This window comes from Amphiura filiformis, chromosome 3, assembly GCF_039555335.1.
Source record: "Amphiura filiformis chromosome 3, Afil_fr2py, whole genome shotgun sequence".
Classification (NCBI taxonomy): Eukaryota; Metazoa; Echinodermata; class Ophiuroidea; order Amphilepidida; family Amphiuridae; genus Amphiura; species Amphiura filiformis.
Genome location: NC_092630.1, coordinates 72461875 through 72489692, shown reverse-complemented (window position 1 = coordinate 72489692; position 27818 = coordinate 72461875). Strand labels below are relative to the sequence as shown.

Genomic DNA, 27818 nt, shown 5'->3' with positions numbered 1-27818 from the left:
AACTTCCTTTCTGTACAATTGCACAATAAGTTTTTCCACGAAATTGCTATTTTGGGCATAATATTATTTCAAAATATTTTTGTATGTTTTGCTGTTTAATTCTCTATAAAATATTTAGCATTTTTCCCTGCATCATTGCATATATTTGTCAAATTGCTGGGCCCTGCATATTATAACATTGGCTATAGATGTTTTGAGTAGGACAAGGGCAACATCTCAATTTATGTTGGGAAAGAGAGGGGAAAACGAATATTCAAATTTGATGAGTAAGGACATGGGAAACATCTTCAATATTGTCGGATAATTTGTACTCACTAAACCAATTCATGGGTCTCAGCATGCATACGCTGTGCAAGGAAGAAAATGTGTGCCAAAAGTATTAGGGGTTTACTGGCCTTCCAACTTATCCATGATAAACCAACTTCTTAGTTGGTAGTTCTTTACAAAGAAAATACATAAAATGAATATTCTCATCTATTCGCAAAGTAGTGAAGTAAAATCTTTACCGCAGCAAACTAACAAATAAGTTAATATATTTGTACATGAACCCAGTTTAGGCAAAAAATGATGACGCATGTTTGTGTACACACTGGAGTCGTTGCAACTGGAGTCACTCAATCTCCCCAATTTGTTCATAAACCATTATCAAAAAGGGTCTCCTATGGCAAGTCAAGATGCACTGACAGTAAGTTCTGACAACTATTGGTCAAATGTAGGGTTGCCACAATTATCCAGTCCAAGGTGCAGTGGACAACCATGCCAAGGCATGTCATTGCCAATATAAGTAGCCCAAAAGTGTGGGTAGAGACTGGAAACACTGGTCAGTAGAGGTGGCAATACTAGTGGTGACATATCACTGTTAGCATTTAACTCAAAAGAATGTTTTCAAAGCCATGCCGTGTTATTTCATTCTCTTCTCCAATCAAACAGACATTTATCTTTATACCGGGTAGTATAAGTATAACATGGTAGAAATAACATTTTAGGTAACATGAAAACAAACCTAGAAATGCTCCCATGAAAATGTCTTTATTGTCAAGTCATTTTTTCTAGCTACTCTGTTGTAAGAACAGCTTCTTTCATAACCAAGCGCATAGAAAGTATATATTACTTGTTAATATTCTATCCTTTCCTCATAATGATATTTTAGTTATTTTCATTCATTTTATCTATCATCACATATTCCTTAAGTTTAAGTACTACTTCACCGATATGATAACAAGCTTCATTATAGGTTTTCAGTATCTAATTGAAAATTCTTAAACATGAATACAATTAAATATACATGTAAGCCCACTTGCTTTATACACACCTTACTCACAAACTCCATACACACATACATAGACACATTTGGGTAAATATTACGCAAGTATAAAATTGTGCTTGCACACCAATAACAGACAAATGAACAAAGAAGAACACAAACGCACACATGTTGTACACATAGAGAGTAACACACATGGGGGTGCACACTGCACTGACACAGATTTATAAGTGCACTTTTGGTTGTCCTTAAGTTGTCAATATATATATATATGTATATAAATATATGCAAATCTATGTGGCAGTGTCGATTGGAATTACAAATGTATTGACTACTTGACAAATTCATAAAATAGTAAACACATGCTTCTACTACTGACAATGCCTGGATCACCATGCTACACTTAAACTACCAGTTTGCTCACTTTACAAATCAACTGCATGTACAACCTAGTCTTCTAATACGCTCAGCTACACAACCTCAGTAGTTGTTGAATTAAATCAAATGGGTGCTTGGTTTGGTAACATATACACATGCTTCTGTTATTCTAACCTCATACCGTTATCTAGAACTTACAAGCTAGACTACAGCGCCCTCACATCAACCCATTTTAATAAGTAACAGGTGTAATCCTTTCACGTTAGCAACTTGACTATCTAATCGCACACCCCAGACTTGCTAACATCTTTTGTGTTTTTTCTCTTATTCATCATGCTAAGTAAGGCATTCCGATTTATCTGTAATTACACCCATGCTATAAATATTTCTAATTCACACCAAAATATAGTTTATTGCTTGTTAATTAATTACCAATTGTTTTCCTTTTAGTACTCCCCTAGCTATATGAATATCTATTGTTTCCAGGCATATTAAATACATCATTTACGACTCACATTGAAGGTGGTATGTGTTAAGAGGTGGGTTAGGCTTTTGGGAAGAGGTTTTGACACACCACAAAAAGTGACAAAAATGTCCACAAATCCCCGTGTCCATGCGAATCACGGCAAGCTCACTCGGCAAGTAATCATCAAATGTTACTACTCCACACACACACCGCCAATTAATATTATGTGGCAGAAATTAAAAATGTCAACTTAAAATTGAAGAAAAATAAAAATAAAAATTGGAACTAAAATGTCAAAACATTACAAGACGTATAATAGCACTGGCACAGTGGCTCATTTTTGGAGGTGTATGACAATTGGTAGGGGTAGGTCTAATTGGAGCAACGGCCACGGTAAACAATTGGTTGTCATAGCAACAAATTGTCTATTCTTTTGTTTTACCAACCTCTCCCATGGCTGCCTTCTGTAAAATCAGAAACAAGAAGTTAAAAAAGCGTTGGATATTTATTTAAACCTTTCAGAACTAAACCGCAAGACGGTACACCTGACTGTTCTATAACAACAAAATAAATGCGATTTGGCTTTGGGAGAAAAAAATCAATAAAAAAACTGAAATATTAAAGCATGCATTTATTTCACAGGTAGCATTCACGGAAGCTAGCAGCATACAAGGGTTGCCTCTAGTGCCATTTTCTAATCATTTCATGGGGTCAACTAGTAAAAAGGATTGCCTTATCTTTGACCCCATTTGCATACACATTTTGAACTTATAATAATTGGTGTGACCCTGCCTCTGATTTTACATTTTTCAAAAGTGCAGGAAAGCTTGTAAAACAAATAAACAATAGGGTTTTTGTGTGGCCGTAAGGAAAATTTAAAGGGTAAAAATGGGGGTGATGGTGGGTGGGTTTTAAGGGTTAGGATTATAAAAGCCAGGCAAAAATTCTAACAGCAACCACACCAAGAGTTCATAATAATAACAATAATAAAAAAGAAACAAATGAAACAAACAAAAGCAATGAGCTTTGAGGAAGAGCGGTGCTACTCACAGCACGTGACTCCAGCGCAAAAGTGGGAACCAAAGAGAGAGCATGGTACGGGGCAGTGTGAAGATAAGGGAAAGGAGAGAGAACAAAAATACAGAACGACTCAGAAAAATGTTTGGCACTGACTTGACTGATGGGAATATCAAAAGCACTGAGTGGTAACCAACCCCCTCTGCTGTGTCATAGTACCAGATGCTTCCGTAAGATATGGAGGACTTAACTGATGAACTAATTGGGAATCATTTATTGGCAGTATAGTTTGTTCATATTATAATTGGTGAAAAAAAATACTTATAATATTGTGTATTGATATATATATAGAATGGCATACACAGTTATGCACAGCCTTACACTAGTTCCGTGTTGCATAATGCATGATTGGCACACGCTTTGTGAATTTACGCACACATAAGTTGGAACTTTATTGACGTATGCAGTTACAAAAACCAAAGAAGCTGAACAAACTATAGCATATACCATTGGAAGCAATTGTGTTTCAAAATGACAAAGCAGAGTTTTGGTACATTATTTATATATGCTGGTAAATGCTCCTAAAACAGAAATAATTAAAAGGAAACATACTGTCTGGACTTAAATCATTATCAACAGAAACAAACTGTACACAAAAACCTAAATATGATCATTTTGTTGATAAAATCAAATATGCCAGATCAATTAAGTAATTACGTGTACTTAAATTATAAACCTGAAAATTAATATTTACACTGACAGCACTTTTTTTTCTTCTTTCAAAACAGGAGCAAACTTAAAATCCAACTTTATTCTTGTGTTTTAACTGAAATTAAATATATCAAATCTAGAAAATAAATATATTTTTAAATGGCTGCTGGCCCTTGATCTGCAATCTATCTGTGTAAATCCTTAAGAACAATGATTGAGATAAGATTGGTTATTTGATGTATGAATAATGAGTTACTGTAAACTGACAGAATATTAATTGATTCAATGATGACTGATGGCAACACACAATTCATGATGGAAGTATGATGACAAGAAAGAAGCAAATACCACAATTTTGTGTATGTAAAAAAACATATTTAACTCAACTTTTGCACTTTTAGATTAAGCAAATTTCTAAGTGCAAAACCAGTAAAATGGACTGTTCCTGGATTATGTTTAATTCATAAATGCAACACACTGCCAAAGTGTTATCAAAAGTCATATTAATAAGTAATTTGCATATCCATAAAAAAAACCTTTTGTTGTTCTTTCAGAATTTGCAATGAAAGCTTTTAGGCTATGTTTTTTAAATGATTCATTTTTAAGTAACAGTATTAATTCATCTCTATTGGGACTAATTATGTTTCTATATAATTACTGTCAGTATTTCTAAAGTGCATATACTTATGTTGTGTAATCTTATTTTATTATTTTACTACTCTACTTGGAAGTCAATTTGTGCTTTGAATCATCTTACAGAATAATAACACAATAAATGGAAGTAAATGCTTCATTGTCTTGTTATCAACAATTGTCATCAAGTTCTTTGAGCTACTTTCAAACATTGAATCTAACATCAATTGAACATTCTTAAGCCAAATTACCTAAAGCTGCTATCAAACAAATCTAGAGAAAATCCCACAAAAATGTGAAATATTCTTACATACATTTTTCAGCATTGAACAAGATTTGTTCAAATGAGAATAAAGTATATTTCTCACCAATTCACTGTTATCAGGATGTTTCTTACAACTTGATGATCAATTGATGACAAGCGTTACAGCACATATCATTTAATGAGAACAATGACCCCAATGAATACACTTAAAGCATGATGAGGCCGCGTCATGATTTCATCTGTTTTTGCTCATGTCATACAGATACACTCAAATGATAGAAGCCATTTTTTAGTCCATATCACATTGCGATGGCACACATTTGTACATAACTGATGAGCACCGTGCAAACTCTACACTGTCCATTTATTACAATGGTGATTACACACATTCCTGTTCCAGGCACCATTTTGCTTTTTTTCAACACACTATCACATCTCATACGCACTTTTTATGTGAAATTTGCTTTTTTGACTATAACTTTAACTGTGTGCTGCCTAGCATGTGTTGAGTGCTAAAGGTTGGGTGCAAATTGAGAAGCGTGACATTCATTTTGTCACCGGCACATTCTTTCTAGGTGCTTGTGGTGCATGTGTGCGAGTACTGACTGCCTGTGCATATTGATGGCATTTACCTGCTTTTAACTGGATGCTTTACATTTTTTAAGTCATCTATGCGATACATATAAGGGACATTTTATTTTTTACTCCAGCTTTTTTGACTTAAGGAAGGCCATATCTTGTTGGAATTGGGGATACAGAAGCATGCAATGGGGTCTACATGGATAGATGGTCGACAACTGACGATGGTTCAAAACATGATATCAACAACAACGTCTCCTATCACTGGCTCACAAAATTAACAAATATATAACATTTCTTTTATTGTTTAGTCACTATTACTAACTTTGATTAATTTATTTTAATGATTATAATCACAATAAATACAATTAGTCTTTGTTTTTGTTTTCTGGAATTTTTCCTCTTCAGTTTTGTAGACAAGAATTTGTGTGCACATTTTCTGCGCACATGAAATGTTTCTACCAGAGGTCAAAGGGCTACAACCTTGACTCATAAATTTTCTACGCCGAACAATAAGAAAATGTAATACTTTTTTTAATATATTTGAAATTATGACAAATTATAATGTGCAAAATATTACACTCTTCTGGAATACTTACCATGGCATTCATATCAACTTATCAATATATCACCACTCAAACAATTATGACAAGTCTTTTATTTTTGTTTGGACTCTCTGAAACTGGGCCCTTTTATGGTCCACATAGGTGTCAACTGCAGACGACAAGTTTTAAATTTTCTTTTAAAATATCTGAATTGTACATTTTCATGACCATATTTGGAATCAGCATGACAGTTCAACCACACCAGGTATTGGTTCAGTGGTTCTTGAGATAGCTCTTGATATTTTAAGGAAATATCCCAAGACTTTTTATATTGAAGCCTATGGCTAGCATGCAAAACATTAAATAATACTCCAAAACTTGTTTATTTGCAGAGTACACTGGCAACTTGTTAAGTATTTGTTCATCTAAAGCAATATCATATCACTGGGTTTTTTGTACTTAGTCCTGACTTAGTGCCTGAAACAAGTATTTTTAGCTTGTGCAATGTGCCAGCAGTACTGGTTATCACTCACCGGATTCGCATTTGAACAGTTTATGGCCCAGCTTAAATAGTGCATTGCCTTTTTTTTATAAATGTTTCTTGGTCGTTTTAACTTTCTAAAAATTTTAAAAATCACAAAAGGACAATGCATCTTTCCCTGGCATTCACTCTCCTTGCATCTCAAATTTTGTTTATGACTGTGTGTAGCAAGTAGTTTTAGCCAGTTACTACGCTAGATTGTATGCGAGTGAGTGTTCCTCACCTTCAATATTCCCCTAGGCCTACCTAGCACCTTGTAAAGCAGAGTGAAAGCTGCAGATATTATCATAGGCTGTGTGCATAGTGCCAGAGTGCAAATAATAACAGCCACATGCCATGACTTGAGTCAGCTTTCTGTGACCCCTACATGACCCCTTCAGTACCTTTGACCCCTGGCAGTGCACATTTCATAATGGCAGGCAAAGATAGAGACAGCTTGTGTATAATAAATAATAGCATAGCGATGTATTATTTGCGTTACGATGACCCCCGCACCGTCTACCCAAGTTAAACTTGCATACCTGTTGTTGCAGCCGATTCAGCCCACGCATCCACAAAATTTGCGCCCTCTTCAGTTCTGCCCTTGAGTCGGCCCTGTCTGGATGTTCTTCTTCTTCAATGCTTGGAATTTCTTCAGTAGGTGTGCGCCCGATGCTGAAGTTCTTAGGGATGACTGACGTTGGGATAAATGCTATGATTTGTTGCCATAAAAGGGAGCCAACACCAAAAAACAAGCACCACATCCATTCACTGATGTGAAGTGGATGGCAGCTGAACACGATGCTTCCAAATTCTACTAAAAATATCTGTGCAAAGAAGGAAATGTATCATAAGAATTGAAATTAAAATGGAAATATATATAGAAAAACAAACAATTATTGAGAGACCTAATTGCTCACCTGTTATATCCGACACCAGGGTTTATATCATAGAGTAACAGCCCTTCAATAAAAGGGCAATCATCCATGCACGAGGCATAGCTACGATAAATTCTAGGGTCCTTATTTGGACTTGAATGCCATGGGTGCTAATTACTTCTACAGATAGGAAGACACTCCTTAGAGTCGCTTTTTTACCTCTGGATTATTGTCTGTCTAACTCACCTGTATAACAAATGTTCCTATAATAACAGCAACAAAAATTGGATTGGTAAATATGCCTGAAAAAACCTGCCGCTCCCCGTGAACTTTCCGCGAGTTGATCTCATTAAATATCTGCATCATTACGAAAGTGTTGAAAATTAGAGTAAAATGTACAGTAGGGGCACCAGATGGTCCTTCCGAAGAACCATCATCTGTATCAAATAATGAAGGACCTATAAAGAAAAAGAGGAAGAGAGATGCAAATATAAATAAATACAGTGTGCAACAAATATTACTTTAACACATAGCTTACAATTCTGATTATCCTAAAGGAAATAACCAAAAGATATAATATACAGTATATTGACAGAAATACACTAGTTTTTGTTATGATGGAAGGGATGAAAACATTGATGTTTCTTGTGTATTCTTACAATACATCGATGCAAGTTGACAGTTTCTTTACAGGTGGGAAGGGAAGGGGGGCTGGGGTCAACAATCTTTTGGTTTGTTCTCTACTGAGTAATCAATTCATTACAATTAATGAAGGATATTGCACTATTCTTTACAATATTACACTGCATAAAAATGGCAACATTTACATTATAGTTGTCAATTTTTTCACATCTTACCTTCAAATAATATTACAAAGATTACTATAATTTGATAGACAAAATGCCCTAAAATATTCTTGGCCATAATTCTTGAGATAAGTGGCTTAGTTCTGCCGTAGGGTTTCCTCATAAGTAGTGTTGCGGTGGGCATCTCTGTAGCGAGAGCTAGTGATGCAAAAGAGTCCATTATAAGATTCACCCACAGCATTTGAATGGCACGTAGAGGACTATCCTGTAGTGGAGACAAAAATAAAGAAGCAAAAGTGTTACTTATAGAATTTTGATCTCTCTTCCTCTGATATAATTAAATCATATAGCACTAAGATTATTCAAGGTAATAGGGATAATGTAGTATGCTTTAACATAGAGACAAATATTACATGGTTAGAAAGAATATCTTGCAATTTTTCTACCCAATGACAAATTTTTAGTCTAAAGAGCATACTGCTTCTAACTCATTTTAGACAATATGGGTTAAATAGAATTTATTTATTTATTTCATTCTTATTTAACCTGGGTTGACCTTTCAATGCACTGGCATTGTTCTCCCAAGGTGCCCAGAATATGCAATGTAACCATGCATTCAGGCTAGTTTCTAATCAATGTATCTATATAATGATGTCCTATATTTGCTCTTCAGAAGTCTGTATAAACAAGATGCTTCGCACAGCAAGCAAAACTAACTGCATATCACAATGTGCACTACTAGTAAGATTCCAATGTGATTAGGTATAAATAGTAATACTATAGTTCTGCCAATGATTGAAATGTGAACTGCAAACAAAGTATCTCTCATCACAGTAATATCACAGTATGGATTACACCAATTCAACAATGCATTATAAATTACATCTAAAGTAGTACATACAAAATATTCTCATCATAATAGGGGTACTGAATGGTAAATATAATTGGCTGTGTATACCAGGATTAGGGGTAGTGAATGGTAAATATAGTTGGCTGTGTATACCAGGATTAGGGGTACTGAATGGTAAATATAGTTGGCTGTGTATACCAGGATTAGGGGTAGTGAATGGTAAATATAGTTGGCTGTGTATACCAGGATTAGGGGTACTGAATGGTAAATATAGTTGGCTGTGTATACCAGGACTATACTTACATTGATTATACAAGCTCCAAAGAATGCTACTGTCACAGCCACAAGATTGACAGTCAGCTGGAACTGCAAGAATTTTGCGATACTATCATAGACATTACGCCCCCACATGACAGCTTTGACAATGCTAGTGAAGTTATCATCTGTCAAGATGATGTCAGACGCCTCTTTTGCTACGTCTGTGCCAGCGACACCCTGTAAAGAGAATCAAAGAACATCTTTACTTGAAATCTAGCCATGCTAATACGAATAAAATACTATCTATCTATGATTGCCAATAATCAATAATTCTGCATGTCAGACATCCAGGACAATGCGTGTTTCTCATCTTATGTACATACTATAAACAAAAAGTGGCCTTACTTCCAAATGGTTAAGATACCTAAACCACATTAAATAACCATTGCTCAAAATTTGAGTATGAATTATTGTACCCATGCAAGCAAAGGTGAATCTATAAATGTAGCAGCATATGGGGGTTAGAGAAAAGTGTCCTCCCTCATATATTGTCAGTGAGGGTATCATATACTATTTCGAGAGTATACATTAAATAGCTGGCTTTTAAAATGTACCATGTCTCAAATCCTCAAATGTGGCATATTCACTATCACTCAGTATGTGTGTATACACATCTTAAAATCTTAAAAATTACTCCAAGATGTTATGCCCAGTGATTACTGACTCAAAATTACACCATAGGTAACGCTATTGCAAAGCCGCCATCTTGATTTGTCGCTCATGGAGGCCACTTAATGTACTTCCTGCATTTGTTAGCATGAACCTGAAATCAAACCATTATTTGCTTCCTTAAGCTTGAGCATTTTAAAGGTGTGTACATGCAATGCTTAAAACGTGTTATTGGCACAACTCACACACAGAACAAACAACCAGACACTTTGTTGTTTGCCAAGCACAAAGCGAAATAATCCAGAGATACATTAAGTTGCCTGCATGAGTGACACACAAACATGACAGAGTTAGTACTTCTTGACTCTATCTCAATGATATTAGGTCCTGTGTCACAAACTGGGGTACCTTTGTGTTACATAGTAAGAAAATTAAATGTTTCAAACATTTTACCTACACGTCTCATTTGAAGTGGTTCATCCTCCTCGAGCATTTTGACACCTTTTTTATGGACATCGGTTAAAAAATGAGAGAGTGCGGGCAAAAACAAAGTAGGTGGGATTTAACCCCACCTCTTTTTCCACATTTACAATCATTCTGAGCAAGTATTAGTCTTTTAAATGTCCTTCTGTATTTATTTACTTGGTTTAGATGTCTGGGAGTTCATTCAGACATTTTTTTTACTAGATTCAAATTTTTAATGGGGGTTTAAGATCAAATTTACGATATGAATCCCTCACCCTAATCCACCTCCCCCTAATCCACAACCACCCTTGGCACATTTCATGCCAAACGTCCTAAGAAAATAATTAAAAACACGAGTAATATAGAATAAATTAGCCTCAATTTAAGACCTAATTGAATCTTCTAACTGAAGGAATACTCAAGAGACAGTGTTTTGAAATCCAAGCTGCACATCAAAATGTAACAAAACTTCCTTTTTGGGTACCCCAGTATACGAGGCAGGATCATTATAAATACTCCAGGAAATCTTTGTAATGTAATTTTGCGAAACACAATAGTGACAGATACGCCCCTATGTAAAAACACATTTATATAATAGTGTTAATTCTTGGTGTTACATAAGCACATCATAATCTGGACACGCATTATGCTCATAACATGAACCGGACTGCTGAACACTTTTCATACAGATTTTAGTGAGCCTCATCTGATTGGAAGCACCAAGTCTGATTACAGGAATACCATCTCTTTTGTTGCTAATATATAATACAAATATAAGTTTGGAGAGGGAGAAGAATCCTCCATGTCTGAATATGCAAACCCTCTGCAATATACTCACCATAGCAAATCCTACATCTGCTTTCTTTAGTGCAGGAGCATCATTGGTACCGTCTCCTGTTACTGCAACTACTTCCCGATTGGCAGTGATCTTACTGTCTATAATACCTTTCACCAGCGTGTGTTTGTCTGTCGGTGAGGATCGGGCTAGTACTCTAAGCTTGGGCCATACTTTGTCTAACAGTTGTTGTTTTACCTTGACAAAAAATAAACAAGTGTACAAAATCAACATTTGGAGTTCTCAAAGCACATTCTGACTTAAATAATGAAGTTACACTACTGGCTTATGTATGCATCATGTACATAATATGGCCATTAACACCCCACACTATCTTGTAGGTAATGTGCCTTAAATTGGATTAAACTTTGTGATAGATGGTCTAATCACATGATTATTCTTACCTTCAAATGTATCAAAAATATTTGTCCTGAATATTTATGTAATCAATTTGAATTTGTTCATAATGCTCATGATCACAATACAAGGAGTCATTCTTCTAACACATTGATCGTGCCTAAATACAATTCTAATAGTGGTAAACATACATTTATTGTAAGAGCTGCAAACTTATGGAATAACTTATCACCATCATATCGTGTAAACCTTGAAACTCTGTCTTTGCATCAATTCAAGACATGCATCGTTACTTCTGCCAAATCATAATCATTTATTTTTATTTTGTATGTATTTTTAGATTTATATCGTTCATGTACTTGAGATGCATTTATTTTCTTTCATACTTATTATTGGTGTTTTTTGTATACATTTTAAATATCATGTTATTTTGTAAATATTCTGTAATAATGTTGTAAATATTATTGTATGAGGGCCTGCTTGGAAAGCAGTGCTTGCCACTGAAGTAGTTTAAACCCCTCAATAAAGATTTCACAAATCAAAAAATTGAATGATTTGCATTGAATGTGGTTTCATTTGATTTCAGTTAGTCAAGTTAGTAGTGATGATTAGGAATTCAACAGACAGATGTACACTACTCAACTAATCTTTTGTCCATTATTAAGTGAATAAACACTATGATGACAAGGGAAGGAATTTATGACCAGTAATAGGCCTATATAATTGTCTTAAATTTTGTTACCACTGACAGGTCTTGCAATTTTGTTTAAATGATAAACCAAAATAAGGAAAAACATTTACTTTTAACCACACACATGCCCTTAACTCAAGGTGTGGGGTGTGGGGGTGTGTGTGTGTGTGTGTAATATTAGAATCTCTCAATACATTTGCATATAAACCTTTGAGGTTCATAGAATGTTTCCCCAATAAGCCACATCAGATAGTGTTGCCATACAAGCACACTGCTCTCAAGACAAGTAACATGGTTTCAATACAATTGGATATGTAAATATAGTTATCAGGCATTTATCACGTCAGGTCATGATGGAGTCAGTATTTCTGACAAAAGCTCAACAATTTTACATGTCCAATTGAGTACTTGATGTGGATTCCAAGCCTCTCTACTTACTCAGTAACTACTAAGACACAACCTAGTTACTTACCATGCCATATTTATCTCGGATTCTTCTGTTGAATTCTTTGCCCTCCATCACCAAGAATTCTTCCCCTGGCTTGAGGATACCACACTTTGTAGCAATGGAACGTGCTGTGTTGACATTATCCCCTGTCACCATACGTACTGTGATTCCTGCCTGCTGACATTGCAGGATGGCGGGAGGTACCTGGCAAGGAATACAACACAGATGTTTGCAAAATTAAATTTAGGCAATCTCACATGCAAGCATTTTAATCTTCATGTATCTTTTGCTCCAAGATGTCTAAGGTTATATAAATTCTTGATAATTGCATAACCTATTTTGTTATGGGGAAAACACAGAAAATTGAAGGAATACTCCTCCAGAGTGTCCTCCAGCATGGCTACTATACTATGATCAACTCATAATAGATGAGAATTATTTGGTTTTTGTTACTGCATGAGTCAATTAAGTCCCAAGTTGCTCCCGCACAAATTCACAAAAAGCATGTTTGGAGGTGCAGTACCCAGATGTGTGCACTGTGCACTCCATTCTATATCTATCCACGATGTTAGGAGTCCTGCCTCTTATGAGCTAATCAGAGTCCAATCTAGTGGATATACTCTATAAAGTATTTTTACCCTCAGTGAGTCAGTGACGTCAGTGCACATTTCATTTGGCACAGGTTCAAATCACAAGCATTCGTTAAAAGCAGTTACAGATGACACATATGCATGCACATAACAGCTGCCTCAATGTCAAGCATATCTAGGCATTAATGGCTGAAATCTAGCAGATAACTTCAGGCTTTGAGTTTTGAGGAGTGTGAGTGTGATCACACTCCTCCGCACCCATTAAATTATCATAAGGAGTGCGATTTATCACACTCCTTGATCTTTACTCTTACATCACATTTAAGCATAATCACACTCCTCATGCACAAAATAACACACTCCTCAATTTTTTTTAACTCAAAGCCTGACTGATAATGCTGATGAAACTTTGGGCATGCACACAAGTGACCTAGTGAAGGGGGGTGTCACCGTAGATAGCTGGAAGGGCATTTTTACAGGACAGGCAAGTGTAGCCAACAATCGAGCTTATTACCTTATTACCCTGATCGGAACTGATTGTAACAAGCCACAGGGAGAGTGGATTTATGTTTTTGGTCCTGCAGCGATTTGAACGCAGGACTTCTCCCACCTAAGGCATGCCTTAACCAGTGTGCCACGCTGCTCCCTGTTTGCTGACAGCATGGTGAAATAATCTGAAGGTACACTATTTCCCCTCCATAAAAAAGCATGGGTATTCTAAGCAGTATCTTAGTTAGCCACCCATCTATCACTCATTTGGACAGGGAGTTTCTCTCCTTGTCTCATTGACAGATGCTAAATTGTATTTCTATACTGTGGTTCATCTCAAGTTCGGTAGTGACGTATGTACGTATTTGGCTGTGCGCAGTATTGTGCGCAGTAACATGCACATAAAGTTAATCACGCAGAGCGTACACACACACGTACAAGGGTAGTTTGTCCGCACGCATGCGGTGCATGCATTGACGTCACCACAGTACACCTGTTGTAATTCACTCATTGCACGGTTCCGCCATATGCGAGGAAGAGCCTTGATCTGGCAGCATGCATGAATGGGAATTGAACCCTTGATTGAACCAGTCATATAACATTGCGTAAAGTTACATAATACTTCCTTTCATGTCTATTGCCAGTTCGAGGCTCTCCTCATATATGGCGGAACCGTGCAATAGGCGAATAGTTGCTGTTGTAATAAGTCTTCTTCAAATAATGAACATATCTCAATTTATAGCTAAGACACTGACAGTCTATGTTTATATGTTGCTTCCATCTCGTAACTTGATCACTGAAAGAGGATACATTAATCCATCTTACCCAAAGGGATTGGCTTTACTCACCTCTGCTCTGACTGGATCCTCAATGCCTACAATAGATATCATAGTTAGGTTGGATACTACATTGTTTTCTTCATCCCATGGTACCTGCTCTCCTTCTGGGAAGTCCCGGTAGGCGAGGCTTAGTGTACGTAGACCATCTGATGCCATGGGTTCAATAACGTTCTTCACCATCTCCTCCTTGTCATTGTAACTGAGTGGTTGAGCTTGCCCTGACTGGTCTAATAATGTGGTACATCTACGGAAGAAAATGGTTCAATTGTAAACATTGCAGCTGACACGTTTGTGGCGTGAAAATAATTTTGAGCAACAATTTAGTGATAAATGGTGCATTGTATACAAATATTAACTTCTATGAGAGTGATGGTGGAAATATAATCATGAGCTAAAAGATTAATTGTTTCCCAGCTCTTGGAAAGAACAAAACATCTTTCACCAAGTCAAGTTATTATATTTCAACCATAACATGAATTATTTGTTTTATAGCACTTATACAAAAATTCAGTAACATTTCAAGAATTGTTTACTACACAACACCAAGTTCTAACAGTGGCTTAATTCATTTTTACCTACAATTTATCAACGCGCACACATACACATTTTGCTATGGAGCAGTCATATGTACACAATATGTCACCCATATGTACACAACACACATACCATGTCCGACCAAGGCACAATGGCTTGTAATGTATTGCACCACATAGGAATTGTTGGGATGGTAAAACTATCCAACGGCGGTGGTTTATGGTAAAAATATGAATCCTCCAAATGCCAAAAATACCCAGGATCACATGCTACACCTTAATATTCCAGAATACAACAGGAAACAGTCAGCGAAGACACTTACCCATCAATTTCAGGCATGAACGTTTTCGCTGGGTGCCATACTGTACACAACACTTGACAGACATGCATATAGAAGAGATGTTAATCTTTCAGATAATTATATCTCCTTTAACATTACTACCAATTCTCTAATAATTCTTACTTTTTCATTATGATTTCTGAGGCTCCTTTGGAGTACAATCTGAAGCCTCCCTTTTCTAGTGGAATGGCGGTGCTCATAGATTTACGCGAGGAATTAAATGTATATACATGCTCAAATTTTTCCACCGGATACGTGTCTCGTGGTAGCTGGTACTCTTCGCCCAGATCCAGTACGAAGCCCAAGAGGGCGCACTCTGTTTTATTTCCCACTTGTCTGGGCATCTCCCCATCTCTTTCTGCAGGCTGTGGATGAGGCAAAAAGTAATATTAATTACTTCTGCAGGTTAATGTGATGGCTGTAAATTATTTAGTTTTCAATCCTTCAGGAAAAATAATTTCTTACCAAACTTTACAACAATTTGGAAATAATGTACAAATTTGCTGGTACCTGCTATGTTTACAAATTATCGGGAATATAAACATTATCATTGGACAGGGCAAAATGAAATGACTATATGTGGCCTAATTAGCACCCTTCCCTAATTGTTTGATGTTCACCCTTTATTTGTCCACCATTGAGGTATAGCACATTAAATTGTTGATGATAAGTACCGATTAGGGATTCGTAGAATTGGATATAAGAACACATTATGCTATGCAAAAATTGGAAATATACAAGCTATGTTATTTAGCCAGAACACCTAAAAATGAGGTTCAATGGTCACTATTTCCACCGACAACAATGTTGTCCATAATATGCTGCCCCTTGAAATGACTTGTTAAGTGCCCTGTTGTCAAATATGATACAAAATATTTATAATATGTGTATTTCATTGCATTAAACATTTTTTTTAAATAATATTACATTCTTTCAAGCAACAGAGCATTAGAGGCTTAATGTTTAGCCCTTTCAAGCAACAGAGCATTAGAGGCTTAATGTTTAGCCTAGTACAACAGATGCAACCTGGTTAGTGCAGGGGGGCACTAAATAAGACCATCACTAAAAATACCTTTTCATCATGAAAAATTCTTTTACAATTTAGGGGATTTAGTAATAGGAGAATGATATGGAAGTGTTTGTGGAAAAAATGCTTCATTATCCCCCTGGAGTATTGCTTACTGAGTGTGTACAATGGGCAGTTACAGGTGTCTTGAATTTGACACATATTTGCATTTGTTTGTAATGTTGTGTTACTTCTTACCAGTATCCTAGATGCATAGCTGCTGTTAATTGATATCCCATCTACGAGGTATGTGCGTATATCTTCTTTCAAATCATCAGGCCCTGGTATTTGTTTGTAGTGAGTGCAACCTATATAACTCTGTACTACTGTCATTCTATTGGTTGTTAGTGTGCCGGTTTTGTCCGAGCAGATAGCTGTGGCGTTGCCCATGGTTTCACAGGCATCCAAATGCCGTACCAGATTATTGTCTTTTAACATTTTCTAAAGAAAGCAAAGAAAATAATATATACAAGTAATTTTTTCTTTCTCTGAATGATGTTTACTTAGATAATCTTTGATTATTTGTTATTCAACTTTTGGTATTACCATTTGAACAAGCTTTGAATACTTACAGAGATTTAACATTTCGACCCAATATGCAATTTCCAGAATACTGCTTTGCATAGCATACACAGACAACATTCTTGGGTCTAATAAATGAAAATCATTTATATAATGATGACATTGATTTAAGTGTTGAATAGTCTATATGAATTAATAGCTGGAAGGGAATTGGTTACGTATCGTTATATATAAAACAAATAGTGCTTGCCGATGTTTATGTCATGTTATAAATATATCACTCCGTCAAATTTGGACTACATGTATTCCATTTCACTCAGCTCTGCTTGTGAAATGGGAAAGTCCAAATTAAACATTGTGCTATATTTTTTACCATTGCACCCTCAGCCATTCAATAGTTGTATAACATTGGTAGACAGAATCCAGACTCCTAATTACTGTGTATGTTGGCACCGTCAGCAATGTCATGGGGAATAATTTGGGGTACTTAGGGTCCTTGCAAAACAGCACCCACTCATAAAACAAAAACAATTTTGTTTCACATCTTACAATAAATACCAAGTTTGTGTCACTCCTTCAATGCAATCAGTGCTTTGTACCATGAAGCGTAACTTCAAATTGAACCTACAGTACGCTCGTATGAGTGTCGATAGCGATAAGTTCCAGATGCACTCCGTGCAAAACACAAACACCCCATTATCTCCCCACACCTGAATAACGATGGTGATGAGTCCTGATTAGTTAGGGAGTTAATAAAAATGGCTGGGTATGCCTTGTATCAAGGCACAAAAATGTGCCTCAAGGATGTGCCTTACGAGGAGGGGAGCTTTGTCACAGAGGTGTAAGTGCATTAGCGTCATAGAACAGATGAGCAAGTCCTCTTTTAGTCTATGCACTAGCACGCTCGCCTTTTCACCACAGGATCGTGGGTTTGAAGCTCTGCAGGACCAAGTGACTCAAAGATAGAGCAGGATACTTTGATGAATTTACTCCTGATGGTTGGGCAACTATGGCAAGCAGAGTGTGACTGATTCATTGGCATACCTTGACTGAATAAGCTAAGGAGATGGTGACAGCCAGTGGGAGGCCTTCTGGTACAGCTACCACCAGTACGGTGACACCAATGATGAAGAAATCTACAAACTCTGACAAGTGGCCTATTTCCCACTCTATTCCTTCAATGCCGTACTGGACGATGCAGAAGCGGATGATTAGTACTAGTGTGGTGAATACGCTATAGTGCAACCTGGGGTGAAGAAACATAAACATAATATATGAGGCAATATAAAAAGTTGCATTTACACTATATACTCTGTAGCCGAGTTCAGGTCCATATTTTAGTAGGGTCCTTCAATTAACCCATTAACATTTGTACACCAAAATTTGACAGTTCCAATACAATTTAGCAAAAAATTCTCCAATATGTATGGTGTAAGATCATATATATATCTGAATACTCAAAGGAATTAAGTGAAAGGTAAAAATGGCTTGTGTGTCCTGTGAATCAATGACCTATATCATCATGAATAGCAGCAAATGTGACCAAATTACTTTTTATCCAATAGGTTGGTCTCCTACCATAAGTACACTGTGCTACATACCTGCATAGCCTATTTGAATGGCCAGCTTGGTGAGTTTACCCTGCAGTACTGACTTGCCATGGACCATACTTTCATCATCCGCGGTTGCCTCCATCACAGAATCTTTGGCTGTCTTGCTCTCGCTCCCCGGGTTTCCTCCTTTGGCACTGTTATGATGAGGTGCTTCCCCAGGCATGGTATCAGGTGTTTCCCCATCCACCTTGCCATCATTGGGAAGTCTGTTGGTCTCATCTGAAATAAAGCCACAAATCTCCTTGATTACTAAAGTGGAATGGTAAATAATTGAATAGCTTTCTATCTAACATATTGCTTAATATTGACATCAACTAGTGAGCATCAAGTACTAGTATTCTAAATGTTGTGTGTGCAATTTACAAACTGACATATTTCATAGAAAGTGTTATATAGCCAAAAGCCATGTTATGCATCATAATGACACATATCTAGATCTGTGTGTCAGCACTAAGTAATTGAACTTTCTTAATGTGAGAAGTAGGTCAACACATATTCAATTCACTCAGGCATTGTGCTCTAATGTGACCTTTTTTTTTAAAGATGCTAACAAGCTTTGAATATTTCTCAAATTATCATCAGTTTGCAAAATGCCCTGTCAATGCAGACAAATGTTAGGCCAAGTAGCAAAAACTCCTCTAGTCTTTCTTGTATCATATTCATTTCTCAGCTTAGACAAACTGGTCGGTATTCAGAGAAAATAAATGACAAACTTTCATCCTGGACAAAAAGCATGTGACATATGGGTCATGTTTGCCTGTCACCAACATATAGTGTACCTCTATAGATTTGTTTAGGTTGACAAAATTTAATTCTTAGTGTGTGCTTAATTGCGATCTGCGTGTAACATTGTGTCAATTACTTGTGCTAAGCAATACATGTGAACACCTTTGTAACAACCGACACTATACTGAAAATAACGATAATCATTCCATTTTGAGCCTTTGCATTAAAATGCCCATGGTACACTATTTTAGTCCCTGTAAATGCCAATCCAATACTGCAGATTTCCCACAGGGCTAAACTCCTTGTGACATTCAGGTCTTCCCATATTTCATGTCACATTTCAGTCCAGAACAAAAGTTAGCCTATGTTTGTGAATATCGACCACTATCTGTCAACTACCAAAACATGTCCCAAGTTGGAATTTTCAAACTCTTTCCCACTGGTTCTTCATTAAGTTCTACTACTTCAAATATAAAAGATAATGATTATGAACACATATGTAACACATCTACATTCCGTGACTTGATAAAAGTGGGTGGTATAAGATGCTGTGGATAAATGGTGAGAGACTGGTGTCAAATGTGGGACAAAGATGGCATGTATATATACATAATACATACCATATACTTTGGTATGAAAATCAGTGAGTGAATATTGTGATTCTAGAGCAAGCATCCTACATATCCATTGTTGATACGAAGGGCATCAGGAGAATTTTTCCACAAGTACAATTTTTTTCTCATAATGTGGATATTAGGTCTACACAGAGGTAACACCAAGGTGAGGGGGATGAGGGATTACCTCAAAACAAAGCTCTGCATCCCCCTCCCCATCCCATGCCTAAGTAATAAAGAACACTCAAACTTCTACTTGTTAGACATAATTGTCATTATGCAGACATTTCAGGAATTGTGTCCTTTCTAAAATGTCATTTGAGCTGCATTACATCCTCTGAAAATATGTTGCTACACTGGGTCTAAAACATAATGCAGTGAGTGTGCTGGTGTTCCACAGGCTTGTGAGGTAGATTTGCTTCCAAATAATGAAGGTAGCAAACATTTGGCACTGACCTCCTAATAATATTACCATATCAGTCTGCCTACATAAAATGTAAGACAAGTATAACACATACCAAATCTTACACCAAATCTGCACAAATGTGAGCTAATAATTACTTTCAGATACAGTACTTTTCAAAGAAAATGCATACATATTTTTACTCTCCCTCCACTAATAACGGTGTTAGGTTACCAACATTTCTGTCCATGTATACTGCACATTGAGAAGGTCCGAGCTCATAGTAGGTTAAGTTTAAGAACTGATACAAACTTTGAGTTACTGCATTAACATTACTAAAAGAGATCAATCATGTGCAAAATACATCAGAATCCTAGACATAAGAAAATCTTATTTACAAATCTTAAAATCTACATGTATTACCAAATGAAAACGATATTGAAACTACTCCATTTTGCAAGGTATGTAGTTTTCCTGAATATTGCAAAGGAGAGCCCAGGTTCAGATTTATTTATTTATTTGCATTTTTACTGTTTCATGGGTGACACAAAATTTCTTGATTTGCAAAAATTCAGTCCCAGCTAAAAATGCTGGTCATCAGTTAATCGCAAAGTACATGCCAAATGGAGTAATTTCACTTTTAATTACTTAGTACAATAATTCAAATTATACAAGTTACCTAATAACACTTGTTTTACACTGTAGTCCGCACTGCTAATGGATTTCATACTATATATATATAATGCTTATTTCGTTACTTGTTTCATTTATTTTTTTTAGTAATCCACATGAAACATGTAAGCAATATCACAAGCTTATCCTCCCCCTTAATACTAAGGCTGTGGTGAGACAATGCATGCATGTAAGCAGTCAAATATACCCTAACATGTCCGGATTATACCATGTAGTAAAAATATTATACAGAGCACCGCTAAGAGTATATCCCATAGAGTGTATCATGCATGAAAATAGAGCAACCCAGGCATGCTCATCCTTCGCTAGCCTTGTGATACATTAGCTTCATCTATAATAGTAGAGTCTGGGTTTGAATCACATTACAGTCTATTGCTTAAATGGGTAAAATAAAATAAAAATGAAGTCAAAATCGTCTGCTTACATCTGAGACCATAATACCTAAGGTATTTAGGTATTACCTTTAGGTATTATGGTCTCAGGCTTACATACAGTCTTTGCTAGCTGTGACCAAAAGTTATTGTAACCCATTTTCTACCCATCTTTGGCATACCCAGTACAGAATTCAGTTTGGGTCACACGACGATAACTCTCAAGAGTCTACAAATGTTGACAATTTCATATAAAATTGATTTCTTGGATGATGAGCAATTTCTATACTGGGGACCAATCTTTGATGCCGAATTCTGCACCTGTGAGATACCCAAGTACCAGCTAAAAACTGAATATCCAATCCAAGTACCCAATTATCTGTTTAGCACTGTGAAATACAGGTGACAGCATTTGTTGTTGAGTATAAAAGTGACACAAAAAAAACCCCATTGAGGTGCACAAAGTCTATATACTTTACTTCTGAATACTTAATGGTGTTGAGTGAAGGGGAGGGGGCTCTTTCTTTTGTTTATAACAAAAATCATTGTCCTTTTAACTTCATAGGTGCGCATTGCTCAAAATTATTGCGGATTGTGAATATGGTACAGACAGAACTTGTGCAAGATTACATGTTTCTTATTAGTGCAAATGACGTTGCAAATGTTGAGATGAGGTACAGTACAAATCCTTGGTATTAATGATATATGTTATTTGCACCCATTTCTGGCAGAGGAACATTACAGGTTTCTGAAAAATAACCCTTGAAATTCATTTATTTAGTCTATATTCTGACAGGACTAAATTCCCATTGAATGTACCAATTCAAACAATACAACTGACAGGTTCCCATCAATTGATGCAGTTCTGTTTTTGTCAGACCTATTTCAGTTCCACAGGGTGAATATGTGTATTTGTCAAACTAACGTAAAAACCAAAATGGGGGCTGTTCTATCGTAAATAACAAAAACATTTGTGGATCGATCAACAAGTACAATGGAAGACATATGGATTGTGGGTTTGGAGGAAAATTTGGTGTAAATAGTTCTACTCTAAAAATATGAAAAAATTAATTAACTATGATATAGAGTTAATACATATTGTAATAAAATCTTGTAAGCATTCCAAAACTATTATATTAAAAGTTGATGCAAGAACACAACATTGTGAAGATCAACTATCTTATAGTTAGTTCTAATAACAAGACTACTAAAATGAGTTTGAAATACACAAGTTGTGACACAAAATGATAATTTAAAAAAATGAGTACATGAGTGCTTTTTGTTTACATCTTACAAAAGTGCTGATTCTAATTAGGATAATTTGATTCAAAAAGACTAATTCTGACTTTGCGAAGTTCAACATTTTTGAGACACTGTTTGTTGTTTTAGAGAAAGAAGTGGTTGTGGAACAACACAACAAAGCAATGTTTTAAGTTGTGGCTTATATTCTGGACTTTACAGTATGTGAAACCATATTACAAACAAGCAGGGCTATAGGTATAAATAGATGGAAATCAAAATATAACAACCCAGCTCTGTGAAATGAGCAGCCATATGCAAATTTCAAAGAACATACTTCCCTTCTATAATGCTAAGCTTGTTAAATTAATTTTGCAATGATTGTGCCAATATATGTATATGCTGTGAGCAAATGTGCAGCTTTAAGGATTTTTGGTTGATTTTCCAATAAAAATTAACAACAACAAAAAGCAAGAGTGACTACGGCTGTGTCCTACTGGTGGCGTAAATTCTTTTGTTTTCGTACCTGGGGATGCGCATGCGGGAGCATCAACAAGAAGCGTTTCCATCTCCAGATCCTGTTTATCCATGTTGGATTCCCGTGCTTGCTTGGTTGTTGACCTGTTAGTGTCTGCCACAAGAGGGCGCCATAAAAAGGGGGAGAAAAATCAACGATTCTGATTGGGACTTTGAGGGTTTTTTTTACTCAATTTACCAAAGCAAACCGTGGATAGGGTGGAATTTTTACCTACTCTGGAAATGAGCTTCCATGTTTGGTATTAATGATAAATTGTGATAAAACATTACTGTATAAATATGTCACTAGCAGCTATGGGTGCAGAATTTTGAACCAGGGTGACAGACACATGTTCACACATAAAACTACATATATTTATCAAATTGAAAACTAAAAAAACATTACCTTTTGAAAACTAAATGAAACATACGTTCTCAAGACATGCACAAGAGTACATACATGTACATACATGATAATCCATAGCTGCTGAGTGGGTGCATTCAAGACATTGGGGTGGGTATATGGTTAAGATGAAGTTCAACACTTGGGATTATTGCAAAATTGAACACAATCATTTTTCACACATATACAAGATACAAGGCAAGTGAATGAGTGAGTGAAATCCCATGAGATGTTAAGAAGAAATATAATTAATTTCATGCAATGAAATTAAATGGATGGTAGTAATAGTATGTAACGTGACAAGTATGAAAACTTGTATGTTAAACTGTATTCATTTCAACCAGCCAGTATTATGTTAACACGCTGTTGAAATTACAGTCGATTACAATTCCTTTTGTTAATTAAATAACACCATCACACTAATTACAAAATCAACTAAATTAGTAATACAAGATTTTTATGAACAAGACCGAAATAGCCTTGTAATTTTTTTATTTAGTACTACATTGCATATTCATGTATTTGAAAATACATGAGCTAAGTTACAGTTAAGTTACAAATTGATCAACATAATTAAGAACAGAACATAACCATACAGAACTCATAGCTCCAACAGAAAACAAAATAGCTCCAATACAGGGCAAGCAGATGAACCGAGAAGTGCACAAAGAAAAAGTAACAGCAATAATTGGATATAAACAAAGAAACTAGAACTAAGTTCTAAGGTATAAACAGGGGGAACTTTGTTACAATAGTTGTGAATAAGAAAAAGCAACAGGTATCTTCAAAACTATCAAAACGTTGACAGCCGCCGTTGCTTAAGCATGGTTCTACCTTGATATTAGTTATACATTTCTGTATACATGTATCGCATAAAATAACCATCCAGATACTAGTGATGTTCAACAGAGACCAAAGCTAAGCTTGATCCAATCCTCTAACATATGAAGGCTGGTAGACCACTTATTTATTGTTAAGAACAAAGGCAGGGTGATTAAATTGGTCTTCTTCCATCTAATTCCATGGAGAGATAGTGAATACCAGAATGCGCAAGCTCATTTCCTAATAGATAATCTCTATTATGCTGGTCAATTGCATCCATAGCTAACGATATTATAACATACAAGCAATAACATCAGCAAATACTGCAGCTAATAATTTACATTTCTGCCAAGAGGCTTATGAGACCGATACCAGAAATAGAGCATATTGGGAACACTACTGATATGTGTTAATAGAGTTCAATACCATCAAATAAACTGCTACCAAGACTATTACAGTATGAAATATAAAGATGTGCAAAATATACCTCCACAAGGCATGGAATGAAAGATGCCCATAATGTACCAGACACATTAATAGGCATGAAACCTAAACAGTGCTGGAAACAGACTCACACATATATAGAGCAAATAACATATCAATACCAAGTCATGAAATCCAAATGTGCAAAGCAATCTCTTTTGTGTCACTGCTAAGGTCACAAATAGGGAAAATTACAGTTGTGGGCTATACTAATGGTCTGTATGATTTACGAAGGTATACTTAGGATTGCTAAATTAGGATTGCTATCATTACTCTAAATACTCATTTATAAAGTGCTTTGTATAATGTTCTCCCTAATTGGTTTTAAATTGGCAGTAACATAATTTTTTCCATATTTCAGTCCCTAGGTAGTCATCTTCAATACAAATGTGGTGTTGTATATTGAGTTTCTCAACATGCCAAATCAGGTAATCTTTCTACATGATGCAAACAATTCCATTATTTTATTCTTCCCTCTCTCAATAATAGTGATGTTCCTTCAATTTGCCAAGATACAACTGGAGTACCCTAGACATCACATCCTCATAGGACAAGACTTCAGAATAACTGCCGCCAACTCAAGAGATTAGGTTTTAGGGTTAGGATTATGGCTAGGATTGCAAGATTGTGATGATGAGATTAGCTGTTGGTTAGGATTATGATATTAGGTGGTGACCACAATATCTCAGTTGCTCCCTCATAGTATTCTACACCGTGCATATTCCCTGAAAATGTGATTAATGAACAACTCTTAATAAAGGTTTGATTTAGGAAATTACTTCACATAACACAGGCATATAGTAGCTGACACATGTACACCCCTTAACCTATGTTATGTCTATGAAATTTGAGACAAGCCCATGTCACAACAGGTGCTTGAATTGTAGGGCTACCAACTGGTAACTTAGTGGCATGACCATGGCAAATCATCACAATCTCTCTTGTTGATGTCCTAATATCTTATCCATTAACTTAATATTAATGTAAGCAGCACCAACAATGTACAATAGAGTCAAATTTCCACTTCTATGAGTACACCGTCGGTTACTGGTGCAGGCAGTCCATGTGAGTGGTAGACCTTTCGTCAGATGTGTCTCAGACTTCATCAGGACCTGATCAAGTACATCTGATAAAAGCTTGACCACTGACTTCAAACTCATAGTCTGCTTCCTGTCGATAAAGTCTTATCTATCTATTAGTCAAATTTCCCTAAAGGTGATACACCAAATTCATACCTGATTCAGCACTCTGTCAAATCACGATAATATCTTGCGAGTTTGAGGACTCATTCCAAGATATTAATCAGAATGTTACATACTATTACAAATACTACAACAGAAGACGTAAATACTCATAATATTAGTGATGAAAAGTGACATTATAGGTTCAAAGAAATCAAAACTCATTCCATGATTTTTCCATTGATTTTTAGCCCCATGCAGCCACAAAGACTCAAAGCAAAGCAAAGCAAACACCAGCATGGCTCTTTATGATAACAAGCTAAGCTAAGCAAAAGCTAATGTATGTCAGCAAATACAACACACTCAAAATTAAACAGAAAAGAAAAAGGAAAAGAAAGAAATCAAAAACAAAAATATAAAAAAAAGGTTAAGTAGGAACATGCTAAAAACATAAATGCTGTTTATCATACGCACTGTTTTGGTTAACACTATGAGTTAGTAGCTTTACAAAGAGGTTTTTTGAGGGTCAAATGGAAGATGTATGGGTCAATAAAGGAGAACAAGGGGCTAAAGGAAGGTTGCATTCTAGATAACTTTGTCTTTCCAAAAATCCATATCCACCACAAGAGAGAAATTTCCCCCAGTATTCAAACCATTTTCCTTAAAGAAAATGTAAACTGCACATTTGCTATTAAATCTCAGTTTAAGCACCTTCTTTTATTTCCAAAGTTATTGAGCCAGGTGGGAAGGGTAAAGGGATATCTGGGCAAATCTAGGGCCATAGGATAAAAAGTCTTCCATCACCATTTGAAAGGGAAAAATATAACCTAGAGTTGAAATGTAAGCTTTAATCTGCACACCAACCAACCCACAGGCAAACCAAGTAAGTGTGCCACCTTAATTTGTACAACTTTATGACCTATTAGTTCACAGCTTACTATCCCATCAAATAATAAGCTTTATGCGTTATGCGTTCTCTGACGGTAAGTTTGTTAATCGCTAATAAATATTTGTCTAAGAACAGAGAAAATCTATGTTTCACACCAGTCTTACAAAAACTACTTGCAGCTGAAACCTTACAGAGTTTTATTAACTATGCTTGTGTAATATAGATCTGTTTCAGAAGGCATTGGCCTCAGAAATGTGTGAAGATAAACGAAACATAACGAAACAGACATTTTGCGAATGACATGACATAAAATACAATGTCTGACTATGTCTGAACTGCTACTCACATCCACATGTTTCAAATTTGATTACATATTTATGTCTGTGACTACATACAGTGATATCACAAATATTGAAATGTTATGACCAAAGCGATTCTAAAACAGACTCAAATTTGTATCCAAGTTTGTTAACAACCCTTACAAAGGTAAAGTTAACCAATTGTAGATAGATTGGTAAATACAGGTAAAACAAATCATAAAGCATTTTTGAACCAATAAGTGCTTGGCAGCATAGTGCGTATCACACATAAAGCAGTTGATTCCAGTAAGTGAAAAAATAATTGTGTTGTTTTTTTGTTTAAACTATCATGTGAGGTTTCTTTTCAATTCAAGTTTTGATTGCGATGTAGGAAGACACACTTATATGAGATAATCTTGTTTTTCTAAACAATGACTGGATGTGATCATGATACATCAAATTTGCCATGTGTCTCTGTTGAATTGAAAAATGTAAGAGTTTGAACAATTTTTAAAAATGTATGAAAAGAATGTGAATTTGGAAAGATGAAA

General features: G+C 35.8%; 1 protein-coding gene across 1 annotated transcript in view; it reads right to left on the bottom strand.

Annotated features, from left to right (window-relative positions):
• LOC140149073 (plasma membrane calcium-transporting ATPase 2-like) overlaps positions 1–27818 on the bottom strand; it is a 222443-nt gene that overhangs the window by 14084 nt on the left and 180541 nt on the right. Inside the window, 14 exon segments of the mRNA XM_072171231.1 lie at positions 2555–2572; positions 6921–7205; positions 7503–7714; positions 8114–8327; positions 9216–9407; positions 11143–11337; positions 12660–12839; positions 14563–14797; positions 15551–15792; positions 16692–16934; positions 18060–18250; positions 18253–18261; positions 18617–18847; positions 23201–23305. Of these exon segments, the coding sequence (XP_072027332.1) occupies positions 2555–2572; positions 6921–7205; positions 7503–7714; positions 8114–8327; positions 9216–9407; positions 11143–11337; positions 12660–12839; positions 14563–14797; positions 15551–15792; positions 16692–16934; positions 18060–18250; positions 18253–18261; positions 18617–18847; positions 23201–23305 (2552 nt within the window).